Below are 23411 nucleotides of genomic sequence, written 5' to 3' on the forward strand. Positions count from 1 at the left end.
CCTTGCATGATAAACTGTGTGAAGTGAAGGGAAATACTTCCAATGTACCACTTTATGTTTCATATTTATGAATTGATTTATTTTATGATTATAAAATAGTATACAGTGCTTACTACCCTTCTACTAACAAAGCACACATAAAATACTATTTGCTTTCTGTGAATAAGACTGGACTTTGATTTTCAAAAACATAACTTCATCTAATATTAGTGCTTGTGAAATTTCATGTATGCACGTGTAACCTTCCGTTTGTGTTTTTGGAGCAACAGGTGCGTGCAGTACTGGCCTCCTACCTGACGGGGCGCTGTCTTGCATCATGTAATAACTGGCTCCGAATGTGAGCGGAAACCACAATCTATGGCGGAAACGCGCCATTGAAGCTACCACACAACGTGAACGTTTCGTTAACCGGGCACTCTATTCAAAAGGTGCAATTTTTGATCCTATACCTACCGCTGGTATACATTTTTGGAGACATGGCGTACAGGGCGCAAGGACAGAAGGTCCAGAAGGTTATGGTGCAACCCATTGTATCCTTTTTGAATGGCAATTAACGAATGCCGCGGTAAATTTGCTACAATAACTTAGCAGCTAGGCTAACCCCTTCTTCTTAGCTATCCGGTCATTCTTGTTGCATAGGTGATCGACGACAGAGTTTTAACTGAGCTAAAAGGTGTTACAGAGATGAATAACAATTTAGATATGTTATGTCGATGTCAACAGCTGTGATTCTTTGAAGTGTATTCAGAGGAGCGCTGTGTAAAGTTAGCTAATGATAGCAGTAGCCATTTACAGAAAGCTAACACTTCAGCTATATTGTGGCATCGCTTGCATGCATTGCACGCATGCAACGCACACTGCTTCATGCGTTGCTAGTTCGTTATCCTTATTAATTTAAGATTGAGTTCAAGTGGAGTCGGTATGTATCATTCATTACATTTTTGGTTCAGCGTAGTTTTTCAAAATATAAGTGAACATGTCTGAAACCTAACCAAGAAACATCGTCTGCACTCCACTGACAAATGTTCTGTGGCTATTTATCTGTTTTGCTTTTGAACATTGTATTTCCTTGACTCCATGTATCAGAACCTTATTTTCAGGTATCTGCAAAATGTAAGTATTAACGTAATCCTTGTTCTCGGTTTTTCACATTTGTTTTGTGTTCTGTACAAATTCAGTGAAATTCTCCTTTCTTGTCCCTGCTAATTGCAGCGCTCGCGGATCCAGGTGTGGTTGTATGAACAGGTGAACATGAGGATAGAGGGCTGCATCATTGTAAGTTACCCTTTTGCAACTTTTTCCGTCTTATTCACACAAACAACATTGTGAAAAATTGATTTCTGATTAAAATGTGTAGGATAATTATTATTGAAATATAAATTCAGTCAGTCCACACTGAAGCAGTTTAATCTCGAAATAACGCTGGCATGGGATGGACATCATGCACCCATGAGAGCAGGATATATTTCTCAAAGGAAATGACCGTGTCCGAGTGCTCATTCATAATGACATCCTTAAATAAAAGCTCTTGCTTTCCCTTTGCATGATTAAACACCTTTAACCGTATCCACAGTGTAGGGAACCTATGCATAGCTACATACTAGCTGTTCATAGTTTTCCCCCTGCCATGCTTAATTGATTTTTTCCCCCATGTTAAGACAATAGTTCTCAATTAATTAATTTCACGCTCAAGTCCAATTGTTTTTGTGAAGTTGTCCTAAAATCAGACAATATTATAGTAATGATTACACAATCCTTCGATAGATTAACAATGATCCACAGACTTCGATACCCAATAATGGCTTTTGTTTCCCATCTAATAAAATCAAGTGTAATATCACGTACAGTATAATGCCTCTTTTCCACTGAGCAGAGCGAGGGTCAAAGTATCGGGCCGTAGAACGACTGCAGACAAGCCGGCCGTCTCTTGTTTTTGCTCGGTCAAACCAGGCGCTCCTATATTTGTTCCTCCCGTATTGTAGCGTATTTACAGTGAATTCACAGAGTCGGTGCAGGGCAGGCCGACGGGCACTGGTGACATCATAGCAGCGGGACACAGTGTAGCCCACTGATTTAATTCAATTAATGCAGAGGAAAACACCACACAATAAACGGAGTGCTCCACCAAAACATTTCGCTAAACTGGAGCTGCTCAGCTTGCTTATTTTGGGACCATACCCATCTTTTGGCAATGGAAGCGCATCCAGTAAAAAGTTAAAAAAATTTAACTCCGCGCTTAGGGGCGTTAGGTGCGTATATACACGGCTAAAATGTTGCGTTAGCGCGAGTAACGCATGTACGCGCGTAAACCAATGGTTCCCTATGGAAAAATTGCCGATTTTATGCGTGTCTGTACGCGTGTAACGCGTGGAGTGTGTTCGCACCTTTAGGGGTGTACTCACTTTTGTTGCCAGCAGTTTACAAATTAAAGGCTGTGTGTCGAGTTATTTTGAGTGGACAGTAAATTTACACTTATACAAGCTCTACACTGACTACTTTACATTTTATCAAAGTGTCATTTATTCAGTCTTGTCCCATGGAAAGATATAATGAAATGTGAGGGGTGTACTCACTTTTGTGAGATACTGTATATAAGCGGACTGAGCCGAACCGAGCCACTCTGCTCGGTGGAAACGAGGCATAATAATCATGGGCCGATTTGCTTTGGCAAGATGTTTTTAGCGTCTTACAACTTTGAATAACCCGTTGTTTGCATCTATATTAACAGTGAATACGACTAGTGGCACTGATGCACTTGTTATTTGATAATTTGCTGTTTGCTGCTCTAATGTGTGAAGGGGTGGAGTTCATTAAGCTCTGTGCAAGCTAGGGCTGGCCCGAATACCATTTTTCAGGCTTCGAATATTCGTTGGTTTTTCCGAGCGAATATTCGAATATTCGTTCCAGAAAAACACACCATCAAAAACAACATAAAAAAAAAATTAAATAATTTTTTTTTTTTTTTTAAACGTTAATAATCCCTATATACTCCCTGGAACCGATTTTGACAGTATCTGCATATTTTGTTGAAGATTTACGCGCTCGGAGGTGAAGTAATGGATGCGCTATGACACTTAGTGATGTAATATCCTCCTAAATGAGCAATACTACTACTACAATATTACTAACTTTTATATCCAAATATAAAATTATTTGATGACATTATATTGCAGTACTAGCTTCTTGCAAAAAAAAATGTTGAAAAAAAAAAAAAAAAATTATTAAAAAAAAAAAACGAAGCTCCGAATACTAATTTAAACTCCGAATACTAATTTTCTGAACGAGTATTCGAATAATTCGGGCCAGCCCTAGTGCAAGCCTCACAGAAGAATGAGAAATTTAGGTTAAGAATCTGAAAATAGTTCCTGAATGAGGCCCACTAGCTGACTGTTTCCTCCCTGTCTTAGGGCTTTGACGAGTACATGAACCTGGTTCTGGACGATGCTGAGGAAGTCCACATGAAGACTAAGAACAGAAAGCCACTGGGTAAGAGCATCTTACATTGATACCGTTTAGCTTTGCTCTGCATTGCTTTGTATGTATGATTATCAGCACATTTGATACTTTCACACAGACTAAGATTATACCACTACTGGCACACTGCAGCATAATCATTGTCACACTGTCAATAAGCAGTACCCTCTCAGCAGCATTTGAAATCACTGTAAAAGCTCAGGCTTTGTATGTGGCCTGTGGCTGTCTTGTTTGATTGGTGAGGCTTTGCGCTCCCATGCACCTTTCCTACAGTGCACATGGTTCAGGCGGCTCCATCCGTGGGTTGAATCTATGAGCCGCACTCACTAGTAAGGAATCCATCAAGTTTAGTTTTTAGGGATTCAATAAATTCATCGCCCTGAAAACCCACACATCCCAGAACTGCACAGGTGACATTCAATGCATGGTTTACTGCTGCTAAATCTCATGATAGGAATAGTAAGAGATGGAACAATATTAGGGAATTCACGCTTTTTTCATTTTACATGGAAGTCCCAATGACATAAAAACAACTCATTAACAAGGGGAGCAGGCCGAATTGGCAGCTGAAGTTTGTTTAGCCTGTTAATTTCAAGATCTTTAGTGTTAAGAATGCGTGCAACCTTACCATGTTTCTGTTGGAAATCACCTCACGATTCGATTCAAAAATGCATCTCGATGCAAAAAATGTTGTGTACATACATACCCATGTGTGATTTTCAAAAATATATTTATATACACATCTGAGTTTGAGAAAAAGCTTTTCTTGTCACAAATATGACTTTCTATTAGCAGTGCAATAATCAATGCAGCTTGCATTTCAACACAATATGGAAGTATGTAAAAACTAAACCAATTCAGTTGTATTTTCTTTCTTATCTTGTAAATCATGTTTCTATAGGATTTATATTCTATTATTTTCTATGTCATTTGAACACAATGTGCAAAAAGTATGCTTGGAATTCAGCTCTCATACAAAAACGTAAACAGAAATAAAGCCGGTTCAGGTCATATGGGTTTGCTGCTATCAGCCTTTTTGTCGCCACTTTTGTTAAACTCGCACGTGTGTGGTATGCATGCGCAGTGGCGCAAGAAGTACTAGAATTTACGAATCGAATTAAAACAAATTAAATTATGATTATTAACTTATCTGAATCGATTCGGAACAGTTCGAGAGAGAATCGCGATGCATCGGAGAATGGATTATTTTTCCCACCCCTATTATATTAACTTATTGCGTTAATTTATATAATTAGATAGGCCAGGCTACTCTAACCATTATTTAGGCTACACAAAAAGTTAAACTGTGATATGATAGATTCACAATTCAAAACATTGAAAATACTGTGATATAAATGTTCGGCTGTATCGCCCACACCTACTGGATGCATGCAGTGTTATAATTAAACTTACTATTTAGCTTATTGTTGATAATGGCAGACTCATTCGTTGCCGACCCCTGTAACCCAATCATCTTTAGGAAACTTGATTGACACTCAGTGCTCTGTGAGGAAGTGAACTGACACTTTGTATGTCTTCCATCCATCCTCCTGCTCTTCTGATCCACCTCCTCCTGTGTTTGTCCCTCTGTCTCCCAGGGAGGATCATGTTGAAAGGAGACAACATCACCTTGCTGCAGAGTGTTGTCACTACTTAGGACCATGGACGCCTAGCAATCTTTTTCTTTGTTTTTCTTTTTTGTTTGTGTTTTTTGTTCAGGTTTATACAACATGAATATTGTAATTGTTTCTTTATACCACATGGTTCCATTTTGAGAATAAAGTTTTCTTTTTCTTAAAGCTGTTGTCTGTATTTGAACTTATTCCACTAAACCTGCAGTTGATTTCATGAGTATATGCTTCATTGAGCTGTAAATGCCATCTAGTGGCAGACCACTCAAATGCAGTCTATTAATGTAGGTCAAACTCACGGCTCCTTCAGTATAACAGGATAAAGTGCATAATTGTATTAATGTTATTAAAGAACTTGTTTGATGTTGTCTGACCTTTTTCCTGTAATGTTAGTCAGTGATAGTTGTGCAGCATGAAAGAAATCTATTAAAATGCATTCTGTAAACATTGTGACATACTGTATTTCTAACCAAGTTTGCTATAACGTTTACATTTGTGTAATGAAGCTATTTGTAACTTGGAACTTTCCACATCAAATGGGCTGACTTCATTTACCAACACTATTGAGCTGTGATTTACATTAATATTCAGCAGTTTAACTACTTTTGATTTTAAACTACACAAATTTACAACTTCAATATTTGAATCACATACCTTTTAGTGTAGTGGTTAAACCACGATTTAGTTTAAAAAATAAGCTTGTAGTGAAATCGATTAACGTGATTACGTGGTAGTTCAGTACGCACGCAACGTGTCCCTGTTCTGATGACTGGGAAGCCCCTAGCGCGGAGCTGCCAACGCCCGGCGTAAAGACACAAATAGAGGATACGGTACGGAAAAATATTTTGTTTTGTATTTTTGGAACATAACTGGGGTTAGTTTTTAGTTTGAATGCTGTTAACAACATATATGATGTACGTATGTAGTACATATACTTTAATTGTCTAATTAGGTATCTCATTCAGGAACAGCATCCGCTAAGGTTAGCTAGCTAGCAAGCTAATGGGGGAGGATAGCTATTAGTTAGCAAAGTAAGCAGACAGGGAGTCTGTAACGTCCAAGCGGCTTGTAAATAAACGCATTGGGGCTGTGTACTAGCAACCATAGTTTGCAGTGGGTGTATTGGGGGCGTTCGCCATATGATAGTTTATATATCGTTGCCTCTAAGCAAATTCGGTAATAAAACCAAATGTAAATATTTACTAGCTAGCGGTTAGCTAGTTGACGAACGGAATAAACAGTCGTAACAAACGCTAGGTTAGCAGTCTTAAATTGCAACTTTGCAAGCAGGGTCTCTGATAGCTTTACACTGTAATGTTTGGGTGCTCTGATAAATGTTCACAATGCAGACTGGGTGAAAAAAGAGGAACATCTTAGATTGTAAATACATCGTTGGTTTCAACAGCCGGCAGGAAATTAGGCCAGACTGAGGCCGGGGATGTGGCCGAAATACAGCAGCTAGGCTAATGCATCAAGCTTTCTGCTCTAGCCATCTCCGAGCCATCCTTTCAAAGTATTTTGTTGTGCAGGGAGTAAAGATTACACGTTCACGCTACAATACTTTTGGTAACAATGTAATAAACGCATATGCAGACATGTCATAATTCCCGCGGACAGTAATGTAATACAAATAACATTGTTGGTCTTCTTGTCATATTTGATGTCGTTCATAAAGTAAATGCTTGGGATATGTCTTTGACTTGGAGCTTGCTTGTGTCAGGGTTTTCAAACGGCTAATGTTCATGATTTTTTCTCTCGAATTTTGAGTCTTTAGCCCCTTTTACACAGCCAGTGAAAGCCGGGAATATGCCGGCCTTTCGGCCCTCCGCCCTGCTGTGTAAATGCGACAGTTGCGGAACGAGGGAAGAAAGGTGCGAGTGATCGTTCCGGGAATTTTACTACCTCGGGGGGTAGTAAGATTCCCGACACGATCAGTTCCGCCTCTCTGTTTAAATGCTCCAGCTTGTTGTTGCGGAACAGGGGGGCGTTTGACGTTCCATAGCCTACGTTCTAAACATGCGACCATGTTAGCAGTTGAAGGACGTGTGTTTAACATTAACCACGGCGGCCTGATGTCCCGTAAAAATCACCAAATAAAAGGAACGGTGTATAATCTAGCTGATCATAAGGTCCGTTGCTCAATCCAAACCCCCGCGCTTCATTTTGCAGAGTGTATGAGTCTATTTCTGCCCAGGAGAAGTTGTACAATGGAAAGCTAGGCTAGGCTAAGTAAGGGATAAAGTATAGCGAACGGGTCACTTGCTAGAAATAAAGACCGACAAGCTGAAGCAGGAGCCCGACGCGCAGCGGAGGGCTCTTGTTCAGCTTGAAGGTCGACCTAGTAACGGGGGAATAGTCTGCTCGCCCCGCTAGACTAGTCTGCTTCAGCTGACTGAAGGCTCCGGCTCAGCTGTTAGCCACAGAGCTACTGTTTTGCTAACACATTCCGCCGCCGCTATTATTATTCTAAGTCTGAGCGTATATCCACACTTTATTTCTGTCTACAGTAACGTGACTTCACACACTGTGTGTATGTGTATGTGTATGTCTGATTGGCAGATCGCTGGCCTCACAAAGAGACTCGCTCACAACCAACCTGTCACACACACACACACACACACACACAGAGGTGAAGCGGTCGGATTGATTTAGTCAGTTTGGTTAACTGTCCCAGTGATGTTGGACTCAGCGCGTAGCGAGATCAACTGGCACATCGTGGGGACAGTAAAATACGGCCCTCTTACTGCAAGCTCCAGCACTTCTGCTCTCAATTCACCGGCCATTGTTGTTGTTGTTGTAAAGCAGCTGACCGGCGCGGCGCTAAATGTTTACGTCACACCTGACGCTGTTTACAAGCACCTCTTTCATTCCGGAGCGCTGTGTAAAAGGGACTACTGATGCGCCAGCAGGCCGGCGTTGCTTGGTTCTGTGTAAATAACACAGAAGCAAGCAAAGCCGGCATATTGGAGTGATGTTGTTCCGTCAATATGCCGCAATCTCTGTGTAAAAGGGGCTTTTCTTTCATATGAATCTGGAAGGTAGTTGTTACGAAACTTTTAGGATGTTGCTAAACCCAATGTAAAGCCAGTGGCAGCCTGACTGCGTGAAACTGCTTTGGTCCAAGTTTTTGTTTTCAACAGAAATGCGAACTGCTAGGGTCTGATTTAATTTAATTTTTCAAATTTGTTATTTAAGGATAATCCCCTTGAGATGTATCGTCTGATGATCTTGTCAAAGTCTTGGAAAGCGTCTTACTGTATGCATTGTGAGGTATATAGCCGATTTCAAATAAGGAGCTTTAGGTTTCGGGGGCACTGTCACATTCAACTGAATTTCAGCTCCTTTCAGCACTAGCCTTTAAGCTGGCCTGTCCCCACAGTGCTTGTTGGCCTACAAGGCAAGCACAAATGCGTGGATTACGTCTAGCAGCATTATTGCAGCAGCCACCCTCTGTTGCCCATGGTCATCAGCTTACTGCACTGTTTAGCTCACAGACTGGCAACGCTTTCAGAATTGTACTCCTATTAGAATACGTATAGATTTTCTACGGTTACATATTGTTCAATGATAAACACATTGGCCCTTTGAGGCAGTATGGTACCTCAGTTCACACACTGTTGTATGGATGAAACTGTGATCACCATGCAGTGCAACAAAAACCATACAATGGTAGGGGGTTCCCATACTCATAAACTGGTTTAGTTGCTGCCCAGGGCACAGACCAGTTTTATTTTGTGTTGGAAAATCACCCCAATTCACAATCCAGTAAGGGCTGGTTTAAACTGTTGATCAGATGTTGCTTAATGTGGTTACTTCACTTGAAGAGATTCTGTGAAAGCCCTGAATTATGAGTACAAATTCTAAGCATGTTTATACCATACACACATTCACATTCAAGTTTGAATCTTAACCAAAAGTCAGCAATTGATAATTGATTGTCTTGCTTAAATACTATGGTTAAGTTTTAAGCCTTAACCATAGTTTTAGTACTTAGTAATTATGAACAATTGACAATCCAGTTAAAATGTGTTTCATAATTATATGCATTAGGAAATAAATACACGTCCTGACACCTTAAGTCTCGATTAGTTTTCTGGCTGATCGGTGTTATTTTACTACACAATTAGTATTAAATAATCCCAATGCACTTTTCTCCATAAATGCACTAACAATTTGGCACATCTGTGCCACATTCCTTGCGGTGCATCATAAGGAAGCCTATGTATCACATTTCCAGTGGATTGATTTCTAGGGCTGACCCGAATTTTTCGAATACTTTTTTGTTAAGATAGTATTCAAAGCTCAATTCAATATTCGGAGCCTGTAAAATGGTATTCGGACCAGCCCTAGTGATTTCATTCACAATTCTCACTCATGTCAGCTCACAGGATGCACTTCTTTTTGCTTGTGTAACTGCAACTGCCAATAAGAAGTTTATAGGAGGTTGACACTATCCCGTCCTCTCAGCACTTAAGTGCTACGACCCAGTAGAAGCCTCGTCCACAACAGTTAGGTTCAACAACTGTGAATGAAAACGTGTGTCTCTGGGGAATGGGAGCACATTGTTCTCCTGGACTGCTCATGAAGACATATTGTAGAGGGTACAGGCTTCCTCCACAGCTACTAGTGGGGTTAATGTCAATGACATGTGCAGCAGCCTCCCTCTGTTAAACTCATACTAATCTACAGCAACCATCACATCCGTCTGTAATGTTTTGAACACAGTTAACAGCCCTTCCCACAGGTTGAGAATTCACTTTTGGTGTTGGGTGGCACAGAGTGTGACGGTGTGTTATGGTGGGGTGCAGTACTAAATTGGTCAAAGGTTTATGAAACATTTATTGTTAAACAATGAGTCAATGACGTTATAATAACAATTTAGAAAGGAATTGGGCCTACCTAGTTATATAAAACAAAGCAGATTATATGGTAGGGTGGTATGCAATATTTGATACCTTTTAAATCGGGTTGGCCATTTTATAATTTTTTTTCTTGTATTTACTACTTCAGCAGCAGCTGCAGCCTTTTTGTTTTAGTTTCTCGCCTAACACATTTTACGAGATTCCATTGAACAAATCACAATGAGCTATCTCCACCAAATTCTAATTTTAACCAACAGCACTTGAACACATCACCATATAACTGGACGTTTTATTTTGACAAATTAAGGGTACATCTCTCACACAAGTTCTGTTGTTTGTCTCCATATGCAAGTGCCAATATTTTGGCTCGGCTAAGCTAACTAGTTTTAGCTGCCCGATCCACTTTGCAGGGGAAGAAGTAGCGAGACATTGCGGTGGAATTACTTTTTTCGACTTTAGGCTAGACTTAAACTGGGTGCATGAGGCACTTTAACTCCAACTATCAACTTATTTTTAGATTTAGATAATGGAATATGGGTTTTATCTACCTTGGTTGTACTCCATCTACCTGGGCCGCCCAAGTAGAGCCTTTGTTTGGTAAAGGGAACTAAATGCTTTGTATTTAGAAGCAAAACCGTCTTGACTGTGAAAGACAAAAGATGAATCAGCAATATCTACACATTCAGTGTCTGGGGGAAATACTTTCCCATCATCCTTAGCTCTTAGGAGAAGGATGTTTTTTTCAAATGATTAGTTTAGTGAGCTTGTCTTGGTGTGCTAGTCGGCTGTGCAATGGCTTGTTTTATTTATTATGTCTAGTAGCATCATAACTTTTATAAATCTGTGTTTTTCTTCATACGTCAGTCAGTATCCCACCAGATGCCTGTCCGGTTCTTCTCCAATCCGCCACGGTAGTGGAGCAGAGAGGTATCTGGTGACGTGATGATTCGTTTGTCAGATTTCATGATCAAACCAGGGTTATCTGTTCATCCAAATCATTAAGTTTAAAGACGCTTTAAACATGAACTACATGTTTATTAGTGCAGGCCTTCAGTCTGAATATTGACCCAGTTTAGAGGCCACCAAGTATTGATTAGCTCGCCAATCTGTTTTCCCTCAATCAAGTGTTCTTCCTTTTCACATAAAATTCTATGCCGCACACAATGTTATTATTGTTGTCATTAGTTCCCCACATGAATGTACAGCTTTGGCTCTGAGTACAGTCCCTAATGCCATTGTTGTTTTGTGTTTCATATTTATTTACATTTTTAAATATTTCAAATGTGTGAATGCCAACAAGGGTGAATAATCAATAGGCAAGTTATGACCTTTGCTTGACCTGATTTCACAGTTTGTTCAGCCAATAGCAATTATGCCACTGTCAACTTCTGAAGTTTCCTTTCTATTTCTCTGTGTGTTCCAGATCTTGAATGAGTAGCGGAGACTGTAAAACGCAGCTATGCAGACCATCAAGTGTGTTGTAGTGGGGGACGGTGCTGTGGGTAAAACCTGCCTGCTCATCTCCTACACCACAAACAAGTTCCCCTCTGAATATGTTCCTACGGTAAGTGTGTTGACTGAGACTCCTGTTGTATCTATTAGCCACTGCATGCTTCAACACTCATTCCCATGCAACCTTGTACGTCCCACCTTTGTAAATGTATTTTGTAATTGTGATGAAGTTATTTGAGAGTTAGTTGATTTCATAGTGTTTAAATTATTCCTGCTACCGTCTGTGTTCGTAGCATCGTACTTAATTTCATTTGTACAGAAGGTCTGGAATTGCTCAATTAACAAACGTTCCCTCACTTGAAGACGGGTGTCTGTTGAAGTTTAAAACTATTGGATCGCATAACGTTTGGTCTTGACGTATGTCATGCACCGGCTTCTGAGCCACTCCTTCTGTTCGCTGATTGGACTGGCAGAAATCTGTCTGGATAGAACCCACTAATGAGCGGAAGCATGTAGGCGGGCGGTGCCAGGCTAGTGTGTTAGCTTGCTGCACAAGAAATTGATTTTGGAATTTATTGGATTATGTTATTTTGCTCATGTCGTGTTTGTTTTATTAATTTGGTGTTGCTTAATTGTCTCGCTATCTGTTATTGTTGTCCTTCATTGTTGTTGTTCTCTTTTGTGTTATTGTCTTTAAGAGACAATAACACAAAAGAGATGACACATCCTAAAATAAAATTCTAAGTCATTACGTCTTTGTTGTACACTATAAACTCAATAGGCTGAATTTAGAAAAAGCTATTATTTTTAGCTAGCGTCACTGATGATTCTGCTGCGTGATCCAAGTTCATTTTTGAACACAACTCGCTTAACACTTTCAAACGGTTTCAGCTAAAACCTAATGCATGACGATGGTCAGTTAAAAAGGTCTGGAATTCAAATGACACACAATAACGCTCAATTAAATGTGTATTTATATCTCAACATTATTTGTAGGGAAAACACAACCCTGCGTTCCAAATCACAAACTCTTTCTTTGAACTATTCTACATATTACAGCTGACAATAAAAAGGATGTAGTTTACATGCAGTAGGCACATTTTTGGGACATACTATTACTTATTTATTTCATCATAACATTGTGCCTTGAATTGGCCTCTTGCTAATATATCCGTCCCATCGCTGGTTTCATCACTCTGAGGCTCAGTTGATGTGACTTAACTTCAGATGTGCAGTGGAATATGCATCAGAATCGCCAAAAAAAAAAGCACATTTCCAAACGTAGCATATCGACAGGATGTAGTAGGACATCCTGGTATTTGTCAGCATGCTGCATTCGACCACAATAATTGGGACATCTTAAATCTTTACCTCTCATACTCAATAGAAAGGAAGTATGGGGATTGGAACACAGCCATCATCAGGATTGAGGATATAAATTGTTAACCATTGTTTTTTTCTGTTGTAGGTTTTTGATAACTATGCTGTAACTGTAATGATTGGAGGCGAGCCCTATACTCTGGGCTTGTTTGATACAGCTGGTATGTATATCACATTAAGCCATTGGCAGTATATACAGTATGTAGTGTAGCTTTGACGTTAATGGATATGTAGGGGGGGGGGGGTATGAATTTTCACATTCAATTCATATTTGATCATTCATTACTTATAACTATTCAATACTGACTGTGTTTGTGTGTGATTTCTCCAGGTCAGGAAGACTACGACAGGTTACGACCTCTGAGTTATCCCCAGACCGACGTCTTCCTCGTCTGTTTCTCCGTCGTGTCCCCTTCCTCCTTTGAAAATGTCAAAGAAAAGGCAAGTCTAGCCCTCCCTTTTTTTCTTATGCTCTCCATTTGGAAATATGGACGTGTTTATTCTTGTTTCATCTTTAGAAATACTATAATTATTAAGTCCTCCCTTAAAGGTCAGAATCGCTTAGCCCACCTTTTAACAACAGCTTGTACTAGAAAGATGTCTCTTTTTTATTATTTTTGACAAGTTTTGTAGTTGCCGGTCACTTGCAGCACAGTGTGTTGAGCGTTTGCTTTCTCCTGTGTTTGTGTATCCAGTGGGTTCCAGAGATCACCCACCACTGTCCAAAGACCCCCTTCCTGTTAGTGGGGACTCAGATTGACTTGCGGGACGACCCGTCCACTATAGAGAAACTGGCCAAGAACAAGCAGAAGCCCATCACTCCAGAGACAGCAGAGAAGCTGGCCAGAGACCTCAAGGCTGTCAAATATGTGGAGTGCTCCGCTCTTACACAGGTAAGATATACACACTTATATATACTGTCACACATGAACAGTCTAAAACACATGGGATTAACACCTCAATGGCAAGAAGTAAGGAAAAGGAGGAAAGAGCACCATGCTTCTATTCTACCTGACCGGTGCATGCTATGGTGGATTGGTTTTGTCCTGCAGGCAATGGTGACTATTGAAACTCAAGAGCTCAATGGTGTTGATTAAATTTTGAGGAACTGTGTACACCATGAAACGTTTCTCATATGGATATTAAACCTTGCTTCAGACCATATAGTGTATATTGGTTACAGCATGCAGTCTGCCTTTTGATATATTATTGCTGGGTAAGAGAGCAGTTTAGACCCTATGTAGAGTCTGTAATCCATCAGAGTGGAGTCTTGTAGAGTTACTTGTGAGGGTCAGTCCACGTGTAATGTACAAGTGTTCAACACAAAAGTGTAGTGCCAGTAGGGCTGGGCTATACCACCAAAGTATTTTTTTCAGACAGAATCCTCATTTCCTTGCAAGACCATATGTAATCTCCTCTGCAAGAGTGAAGAATCGTGTGTTTTGAGAAAATAGTTGGCGCGCAGCTTTTTGTCAACTGTGTGGCGTTGTTCCTCTTCATTGAATGTATTAGCAGGTCACAGGTTACTGTCACAAGTGGAAACGCAAGCCAGATCTAGCGTTAGCTTACTGTACCAAACTGAATTGTACTGCTCATTGGAATCGAGGCATTAATCAATCAGTTTATGTGCTTCACTGTTAGGGTGCTGCATTCATACCAAATCAGTCGGTGGGAGTTCCACTTAATTAACACAACAGTAACCTTTACACCCAGTGGTTGACACTAACGGTTGCCCGCTTTCCCGGGGCAAGTGAAAATAATGTTCGGGCAAGTTGAGATTGCTCTTTGGTTGCCCGAACGGGCAAGTGGATTTAAGTGGGGTGCTCAGTAGTCTAAGCTATTTATTCATGTGTTTTAGAGAAAAAAAATCCCGCTAACTCACACAAAATAGATCGGCTATATTTGCAATTGAGCAGCTGCCTGCGGCAGCCAGCAACATCTCTATCTCTCTATCTCTCTCTCACACACACACCAGCCTGTGTGCGCGCAGTTTCGCTGTCTACGTTCCGAAAGCCGGCTCTATGGACCTGGTTCCGCTATATTCAAAACCCAGAAATCAATAACGTTTGAGCTTATCGATACCGCTATGGAGTCCAGTAGGTCACATGATGTCATTTTAAATATCGAGTAGAGCCGGGTGATCTTCAACTAATTAGGCCTCCTTCGGCGTATTATTCCATCACCGGTCTGCATCATAGGCTGTAAAAGTGTTGTACCGTCCACTGTCTTGAAGAAACTCTTTCAACCCGCTTCAACTCCGTCTCCCAAAAAAAAAAAAAAAAAAAACTCTGTCCTCTGAGTCGCTGCCGCTGCAGACGGGCTCGGCGCCGTCTCATCATTCATTCAAAGCAGCGGTGATCAACAAACGAGAGACTGTAGCAAGTCCCGCAGTTAATTTTTTTATAGTTTTTAAATCGATATCAAAATCTGCAGGATAAGAAGTAGTCAGCTTAAAAAAAAATTGATGTGTTCAGGTCGGCTCAGTAAACTGATTATTAGGCACAGGTCAATAAAATGACATCATGATGTGTTCAAATGTAACATCCAGAAAAAAAGAAATTTGAGTTTTTCGCGAGAAGCTTGAATAATACAGTTTGGGTGAAAAACTTGTTTTCCCAGCAATATAAAGTAAATAGTAGGCCTAAATATGGAATTATGACCCGTTTAAAGTCCTATCCTTAGCTCTGCTCAGCTTATATGCAATTAAAGCAACAATACCAGTTCTCTTTTAACAAGATAATAGAAAAGTATTGATACAGATTTGGATTGTGGAGTCTTTATAATGGTATCAATATGAATAGAAATTAATGATCCCCCTCCCTACTTACAGTATAACTGGGCAATAGCTTTAACATGGTGGACTTTGATCATTTTATGGCAGACGATCACTTTTTGGCACCATGTGACCTTTTAAAATACGTAAAATAAGTTACATTTTTCTGAACACATTTGTGTGGAAGCTGACATTAAGCTTGACTCTGAGATAGACTGAGTTTTCTGAGGCCCCCAAAACCAGGCCAGGTGCCTGGCAAAAAGAGGCCCTTTCACGATGCTGTAGCAGGACCAAGGGCTTGGTGTAGTGTGATGTCATGATATATAGGCTTATGATACGGTTCGCTAAAATGTATAATTTAATTAGCCTTGGGCAAGTGAGCACGACATTCGGGCAAGTAAAACATAACCTGTACTTGCCCTATGGGGGCTTTTGAAACCTTAGTGTCAACCCCTGTACACCTCTACGTGTCGGCCGGTTGGTTGCTGGTAGACGCTGCCTCACTGTGATTGGCTGACGCAGCCTGACCTAGGGCTGCGTTTCTCCTTAAGTCGAGCAGGCTTCTGCCTTTGTCACCACAGCTACAACCGACAAGCCTCTTTCAAATAAATGAGAAAAATGCTGCATTTTGTCAGGAGCATCTGATTTGGTGTGAATTAAGCGTTAGGATCTAGAAGGAGGGCAGCGAGCAGTGGGAACATGGTTAGAACAGATGAGCTGGGCCTCACACAGCCAGAGAACAATAGTGTTGATGGAGCTGAGGTGTAGCTCTGCTCCTTCCTTCCTCCTCCTTCTTTCTCCTCCTGTTGCAAAGCTGCTGATGTCATTTCCTGTTTCCTGTCGGGGATCTGGCTCCACGCCTCACTTTTAGCCCACTGTTCAGCCATCTCAACTCTCTCCTACTGTATTCACATCTTTGTGCCCTGCATCTCCTTCCAACATTGACTGACATGCCTTGTCTCTGTATTTCCTCTTTGTCTTGCCTTGGCCCTCTCTCTCTCTCTCTCTCTCTCTCTCTCTCTCTCTCTCTCTCTCTCTCTCTCTCTCTCTCTCTGTGTTTGCTGCTCTAACTATGCACTTGTTCTCTTCCCTCTCCTGTGGTTGTAGCGAGGGCTGAAGAATGTATTTGACGAAGCTATCCTAGCCGCCCTAGAGCCGCCTGAGACCCAGAGAAAGAGGAAATGCTGTTTATTTTAAACTCCCACTGCCAATGCTATCTCTCTCTCTCGTCCTCCTTATTCTCTTCATTTATCATTCCTTTAACACATTTTATCTTTTCTTATTCCCTCCCTCGTCTCTCAACATGTGCTGCTTTTGAAATCTAGACCAATCTCACTCTCAAGCCATTTAACTAACCATTCCATCAGGCATTGGCTATGGCTTTCATACTCAACTACTCTGTATTGAGATTGCATTTCAACTTATCTTTGTTTGATGGCCTGATCCACTGACTCGAAGCTTGTCTCCACTTCAATGACTTTCCCTTTTGCCTTTGTTTAACCTGACATTTGGTTTGGTTGGTGTGTTGATGTACGTACTTACATATCTTAGTTCTGGAGGGGTTCATGTCAGCTTAGTTTTACATCACAAATGTTGCACTACACCACTCTTATCATTCCTTGTTTTCCTTCTTTGGCCCCTTCATGTGGCCCCGGCCCACAGTAGAGCAGTATCTTACAGAGGATGTGGGGCCGTTTGGGATGTAGCCATTGTTTGTTAGACTTTCCCTCCTGTCCTGTAGTAGTAGTTAATGTTGGGAGGGCCATGGCTCTACACTGAGATTATTGTCAACATTAAACAGAGCTTCCATTTCTAATGCTAATGTATTTTTTGTACTACTCTTGATGTGTTATTTAACAAAAGTCAGATAATGGGATATTATGGTATATATAGGGTTTTAAGTAGGGATGTGAACTATATGTCCACCCGACCACCGATTTTTGACTTGCTCAAGTCGACTCTAAAAATAGAAATAGGAAAATCTGGGTTTTTCTCATTGTTTTTATGATTGTTATTAGAAATTAAATATGTATTTGTGTGAGTTCACATCGTGAACGTTGCAGGAGCTTCACTTCCACAATGTGCGTGCACATAAGAGTCCGGTGTGGGACCATTGTTTTCAATATAGATGAAAAAATTATTATATCACCTAACAAAGAAACACCCCAAGCCTTCGTCAGGCGGTGTTTCGCCGTGAGACTTCGCCGGTGTGTTAGCCACCGGGCAGAAAAACTCTGTGATTTGAGGCTAAAATGAAAATCTGAGATATTCTGTCCACTAGCGTTGTCAAGGGGGAAACACTTCTGCGATCTGATTGCATCTGGATCCACAATACTCAGTGATGTCACCAAACAATGACTGTGACTAAAGAAAATGTAGAAAGAGCCGCCGCCCTACATAAGATTCTTTCTACAGCCTCTGGTTTTCTTCTCATTAGGGCCTTGATGCTAGTTCTGAAGTCTGAACATAACAGCAGCAGCAGGTGTGTTGCTCAAAGGAAAGAGCAGTTTTTACTTCAACACCACATCTGCTGCCACCAAAATAAAGCACAGAACATCAATCCATCTGTCAATTCATGCCTCTGGCACATCCAGACGCAAAATAATGATAATGAATAATAATGGTTCACATCCCTAGTTTCAAGTTGAAGTACTAATGTCATAGGAAGTGTATGGGCATTTTGACAACACCACCATTGGTTAAGCTTTTCCTATCTGGTATCATGAAGGTGCTGTCTTATTGATATACTTTACAACTAAGTTACACCAGTGCGGTAAAAATGAAGTCTTTTGAATGATTTTTGACTTGTTTGGCCCAACGTCCTCTATATGACACTTATGTGCCATTTAACTGTGGTGCGTATCCTGCTGTCATGGAAGTCCACATAATAATAATTAAAAAAAGCTACAATTGTATATAATGACCTGTGAAATAAATGAATAAAGGTTAAATGAACTTGCTCTCTTCTCTGGCTCCCTTCTTTTCCCTGTGCTTTAGTCCAGCAGTGTGGTAGGGGCTTACTGCTCTACTGCATAGTGCTGCACTGTGTCATTACTGCACATGACCCAGCTCGTAGTGTAAGCAGCTCTGCTCTGAGTAGACCTATTTTGTAGTTGTTATTATCGTTATTATTGATGGTTTTTTTCCTATGTCAAACTCGAACTCATTTAGGGAGTTGGCTAATTCCATCTGAAAGTGTCCAGATAACACTGTAGAGTTGTGTTGTGTTGTCTTGGGTTATGTGCTCCTTTTCCTCCACTTTCTTCTTTGACTTGCCTTTTGATTTCAGTTGTGACAGTCCATCTGCACTCTGCACTAAAACATACAAATGCTTTTTTATGTTGTCACTAAGTCAGCGATTCTGGAGAACGCGAAAAATCTGTGAATATCTACTCACAATCTGCTACCTGTCCATATTGTGTGTGTGTGTGTGTGTGTGTGTGTGTGTGTGTGTGTGTGTGTGTGTGTGTGTGTGTGTGTGTGTGTGTGTGTGTGTGTGTGTGTGTGTTTGTGCTGAAAACAAATATGGTGTTTATAACCCAGCCTAGGCTCTTTAAATGGATATGTAGACAAAGGGGGCTACCTTAGCTAGCAACATGCCTGTTTACAGAGCCTAGCCTGTGTATTAACACTGGAATTTTTTTTCAGCACACACAGTACGGACAGGTAACTGATCTTGAGGAGATATTCACTGATTTCGACAGTGATTTTGACAACAAGTGTTCCCCAAAATCGCTGACTCCACGTTTAACTTTATTCACACAATTAACACATTTCTATGAGGCCAAACACTGCTCTTGAGTTGATCTCCTTGAATAACTTTTATGTATTTGTTCATTTCACTTTATCCCCTTCAGCACTCTCACACACTGACGCTTCTTATCAAACTCCACTAAATAATGTTGAATGCTGCTTTTTGTTTTCACCCGGTTATTTTTCCTCCGTTTTGAGCTGCTATTGTGTTTTCCTGCTTAACCCTTTTTCTTTCATTTGGCCTGTTTGCGTTGCCCCCCTCATTAAGCCCTTTGTGTTTGTGTGTTTGTTTTTGTGTTCACAGAAAGGCCTAAAGAATGTGTTTGATGAGGCGATATTGGCTGCATTGGAGCCCCCAGAGCCCAAGAAGAAACGCAAATGTGTGCTGCTATGAGAAGCTTCCTACCTTTTTTCAAAGCACACACATAAATACCACGTACAATCCATACATCTTAAAATACATACATAGCCCCTATGCCCCACCCAAATCCAGACCCCTTTTCCCTTGCTCTCTCTAAGGCTGGCTGACTGATGAAAACAGCCCTACCAAGTTTCCCATCGTTGTTTGCAATAATAAGAAGCTTCAGCCCCAAGTCTCCAGTGTGGGACCGAGGTTTAACTTCACCTCCTAGGTCAACTGCTGTGGGCTCCTGGCAGGGTGACAGGGGCATACACACATACCTAGCTTACATACAAGTAGAATTCATTCTGTCCAAGCTTTTGATAGATTGATTTTGGATACAGTTCAGTGTTGTGGCCTAATCCACTATTTAGGTGCCCAGTCGTTTACTGTAGCTATCCTCAGCCAATGTAAAGGTTTCATAGGTATAAGCCTGGCCCCCCCAGCCCCTTCCCAGCCGCCTGGTTGGTGGCTGCTCACGCTGCTTGCCCCACCCCCCCTCTATTGAAGGAGCACACTCATTGGCCCATCCCTATGCTCTACACCTAATCTCAGCACTACCACAAGATGGTAACAGAGTAGTGTTGTTTTGTATTTCTTTGCCAACCCTCCCTCCCCCTTATGTTGTCCTCAAACACACGACAAAGTCTGAGATATTTATTCCATGTTCCAGATAGATGCACTCTCTTAACCACTAAAGAAACGGTGGAGGTCTGACAAAGGCAATAGCTTCCACGCAGCTCTCACATTGAAGAAATTGAATTAGTAAATATTGCCATCTAGTATCCAGGTCCTCTTTAAGCGTGGACTTTTGACAGTGCAGAGTGGCAGTCCATTTGGAGTGTGGTAATCACTTGAAGAGCTTAAAGGCATCCGGTAGCAGTGGCTCCACCAGTCCACCACAGGAATTGGTCTTTTTTAGATGCAGGGAACTTTTAACAGTGTTAGCCGAACAAGCGGTGTGTTCTCTTTTGTGCGTTGCCAGGGACCAAGGGAGGTTGAAGCAGGATACTGTTAATCACCTTTACACTTAGAGCGGGTACAGCAGGGACTTTCTGTATGAAACTAAATGTTCCTCGGCATGCACCGGCAGCCAAAAATCTGGAGATCCGTATTTTAGGGGGGAAAAAATCACTGAATATTAATTTCAACCAGAATTCTGTGCCAGGTTCAGAATTTGGTGCCTTCCCCGTAGCATGTTTTTAATCCAGGCCGCATGTCTGAGGGTGTGAAGGACTGTAACGCCCTGCTGTACCCATTTAAAGTGTATTGTGCTACATGTAGCTGAGCCTTGGTCTCTGTTTCTAAATGATATGTTTAACAGATGTGATTATAATGTAAGCTGGCACACAATGTTGATGTAGGCTCCAAGTGTTTTTACCAACATATTTTTTTTTTCTTTTTCTTCATTATTTCTGTTTGTGTTTTTTTTATTTGAAGTATATATAAATATATATATGAAAAAGAAGGTTACTTTCACTCCCTTTGCATTTAGGGGTCGGGGCTCATCTGAACTCTGACCTGCCAGTTTCTACCAAGACAAACCTCTGATTGGTGTAGTGGAATAAAAACCTCCAATGGCAGAGAGACTGTTTGGTAAAGGTTATTTGTGATTGGTTGGTTCTTGTTTTTCTTAACTGGTGGTGTAGAGTTGGGTTGACGCCCAACCCAAAGTCAGTATACTTAATATAACCTGATGTTGTTTTGGTGCAAAACCAAATGCTTTGTCTAAAGTCTTTGTTTCTTTGTATATGCATTCTTTTCAAAAATATTAAACTTATACCTTAATTGCCTTTACCACTTTTTCCTTGCCATTATTTCTATTATTATGATCTCAGCCATCTTTCGTTGCCAGTCTGCGTGCGCATACGTTCTACGTCATCATTGTTTACAAACAGTAAAAGGGTCTATTGATATATATGTTTGGTGAACAAAAAACAACTTAAGTACCACCAAAGATAATAAACTGAATGAAAAGTTCTCTGTTTTGTCACTTAAAGATTTTGGTAACACTTTACAATAAGGGTACATTAATTAACTGTTACTTAATGCTTAGTTACCTAATGCTTACAACCAATCATTAACTAACCTTTAATAACTTGGCATTAACAGTTGCTTAATAAGCATTACCTAACCGTTAATAACATTAAATAAGCATTAACTAACAGTACATTAATGTACCCTTATTATAAAGTGTTACCAACATTTCTTAATGGTGAGAAGGATTAGAACAACGTGTGTCAAACATCAAAGGTAAAAGCTGCATATCACTTGACATGATGGGGCAGTTTACATTCCAACTGTTTACTTGCATCAGTCAGTGCGTTTACATGCAGACTCATATCGGAGTTTGCTTCTGCACCTGCTCGAGAATCCCCGCAGAGGATTTCACAAGTGGAAGGAGACAACGTAAATTGCATAGATAGTAGGCTATATAAAAATATAAATAAATATTTATATATATATAATAATTTATATATATAAATATATATATATAAAAATTATTGCCGGAAGGGAACCAGACGTGGCTCTTAACCACTTGTTGAAAGGGCTACAGCGCCACCTAGCATAGTGGAGACAGCCATGCATCGGACATTTATCCGATTACTGAAGGGCCATATATACTCAGACAAGTAACACGGTCCGTTCGAGTGTCTAGTTCGGTATGTCTTAATCCAATCTAGTTGTGCCATGGAAACGCACTGAGTGTGACTGACCCAATGCATTGTCTTTTCTGTGTTGGGCTGATAGCATTCCACTCCAGCTGAATGAGCCTGTCAAGGCCTGTTCAGCCAGAGGGAGGCGCTGCCTACCCACACATGATTGACCCTCTGTGGCTCACAGTGGAGCTGATGCTATTGACAGTCCACCTCAAGTGCACATATTCCTGCCTAATACACTGACAGTCTGAAATTTACATTAGGAGATATGTTACATTATTAGGAGATACTACACACACACACACACACACACACACACACACTTATAAACACATGCAAACACACTATAGATGCTTGTAGTTCTTCAAATGTGTCAAGGCAACAAGTCCCCATGCCAGAAGTGCCAAAGTCAGGGCCGGCCCTGACCAATTTGGCGCCCTAGGCAAGATTTTAGCTGGCGCCCCCCATTGCATTGCAGTCAGGTTCACCACTGTTCATACACTCACACAGAACTGGATAGCTTTGTCTTTGACATTTCATTTTATTTTAGATAGAAAATAACCCACAAAATAAAAAAACACATTACAAAACAAGTGACATAACATTAAAAAATTAATACAATATTTCGATTTGCACAAAAAAATGCAGACGTTAACATTTAAAAGTATAATCTATTACAAGTATAGTTTCAATAAATCATAACTTTGCATTGAATATAATTCCACACAAAAGCTATATTACAAAATTAAATGACAGAGACCTCTGGTCTGTACTGCTATTTAACTTGATTCCAACAGAGAGCTGTCTACATTTAGATGTTAAGACCTCATCTTCATATCTCAACAAGCTCACCTCACCTTGCTACAGCCTGACTACTCTTGCCTTTGGGTCTATTGGTGAAGCCTTTATTCCTCATGCTGCAACACGTGCTGTACTAAGGTGGAGAAGATGTCTGCAGGACAGGTGGCTCAAAGTATTTCAAATGAAAACCTGAAGAGAGAAGAGAAGTATACATGTTGTTACATT

General features: G+C 40.6%; 2 protein-coding genes across 2 annotated transcripts; both read left to right on the forward strand.

Moving 5' to 3' along the window:
* The first annotated feature begins 366 nt into the window (after positions 1-366).
* Positions 367-5273, forward strand: snrpe (small nuclear ribonucleoprotein polypeptide E). The gene is made up of 5 exons (XM_080025740.1): positions 367-530; positions 1087-1113; positions 1213-1275; positions 3408-3486; positions 5073-5273. The coding sequence occupies exons 1-5, from the start codon at positions 477-479 to the stop codon at positions 5129-5131; spliced, it is 282 nt and encodes a 93-aa protein (XP_079881866.1). The 5' UTR covers positions 367-476; the 3' UTR covers positions 5132-5273.
* Positions 5274-5875: 602 nt separating this feature from the next.
* On the forward strand, positions 5876-21522 carry cdc42 (cell division cycle 42). The gene is made up of 6 exons (XM_080026664.1): positions 5876-5935; positions 11391-11531; positions 12888-12960; positions 13131-13240; positions 13495-13692; positions 19630-21522. Exons 2-6 carry the CDS (start codon positions 11427-11429, stop codon positions 19717-19719), a joined length of 576 nt encoding a protein of 191 aa, XP_079882790.1. The 5' UTR covers positions 5876-5935; positions 11391-11426; the 3' UTR covers positions 19720-21522.
* Positions 21523-23411: the final 1889 nt, after the last annotated feature.

The sequence above is a fragment of the Ammodytes marinus genome (genome assembly GCF_949987685.1).
Source record: "Ammodytes marinus genome assembly, chromosome: 4".
Taxonomy (NCBI): domain Eukaryota; kingdom Metazoa; phylum Chordata; class Actinopteri; order Uranoscopiformes; family Ammodytidae; genus Ammodytes; species Ammodytes marinus.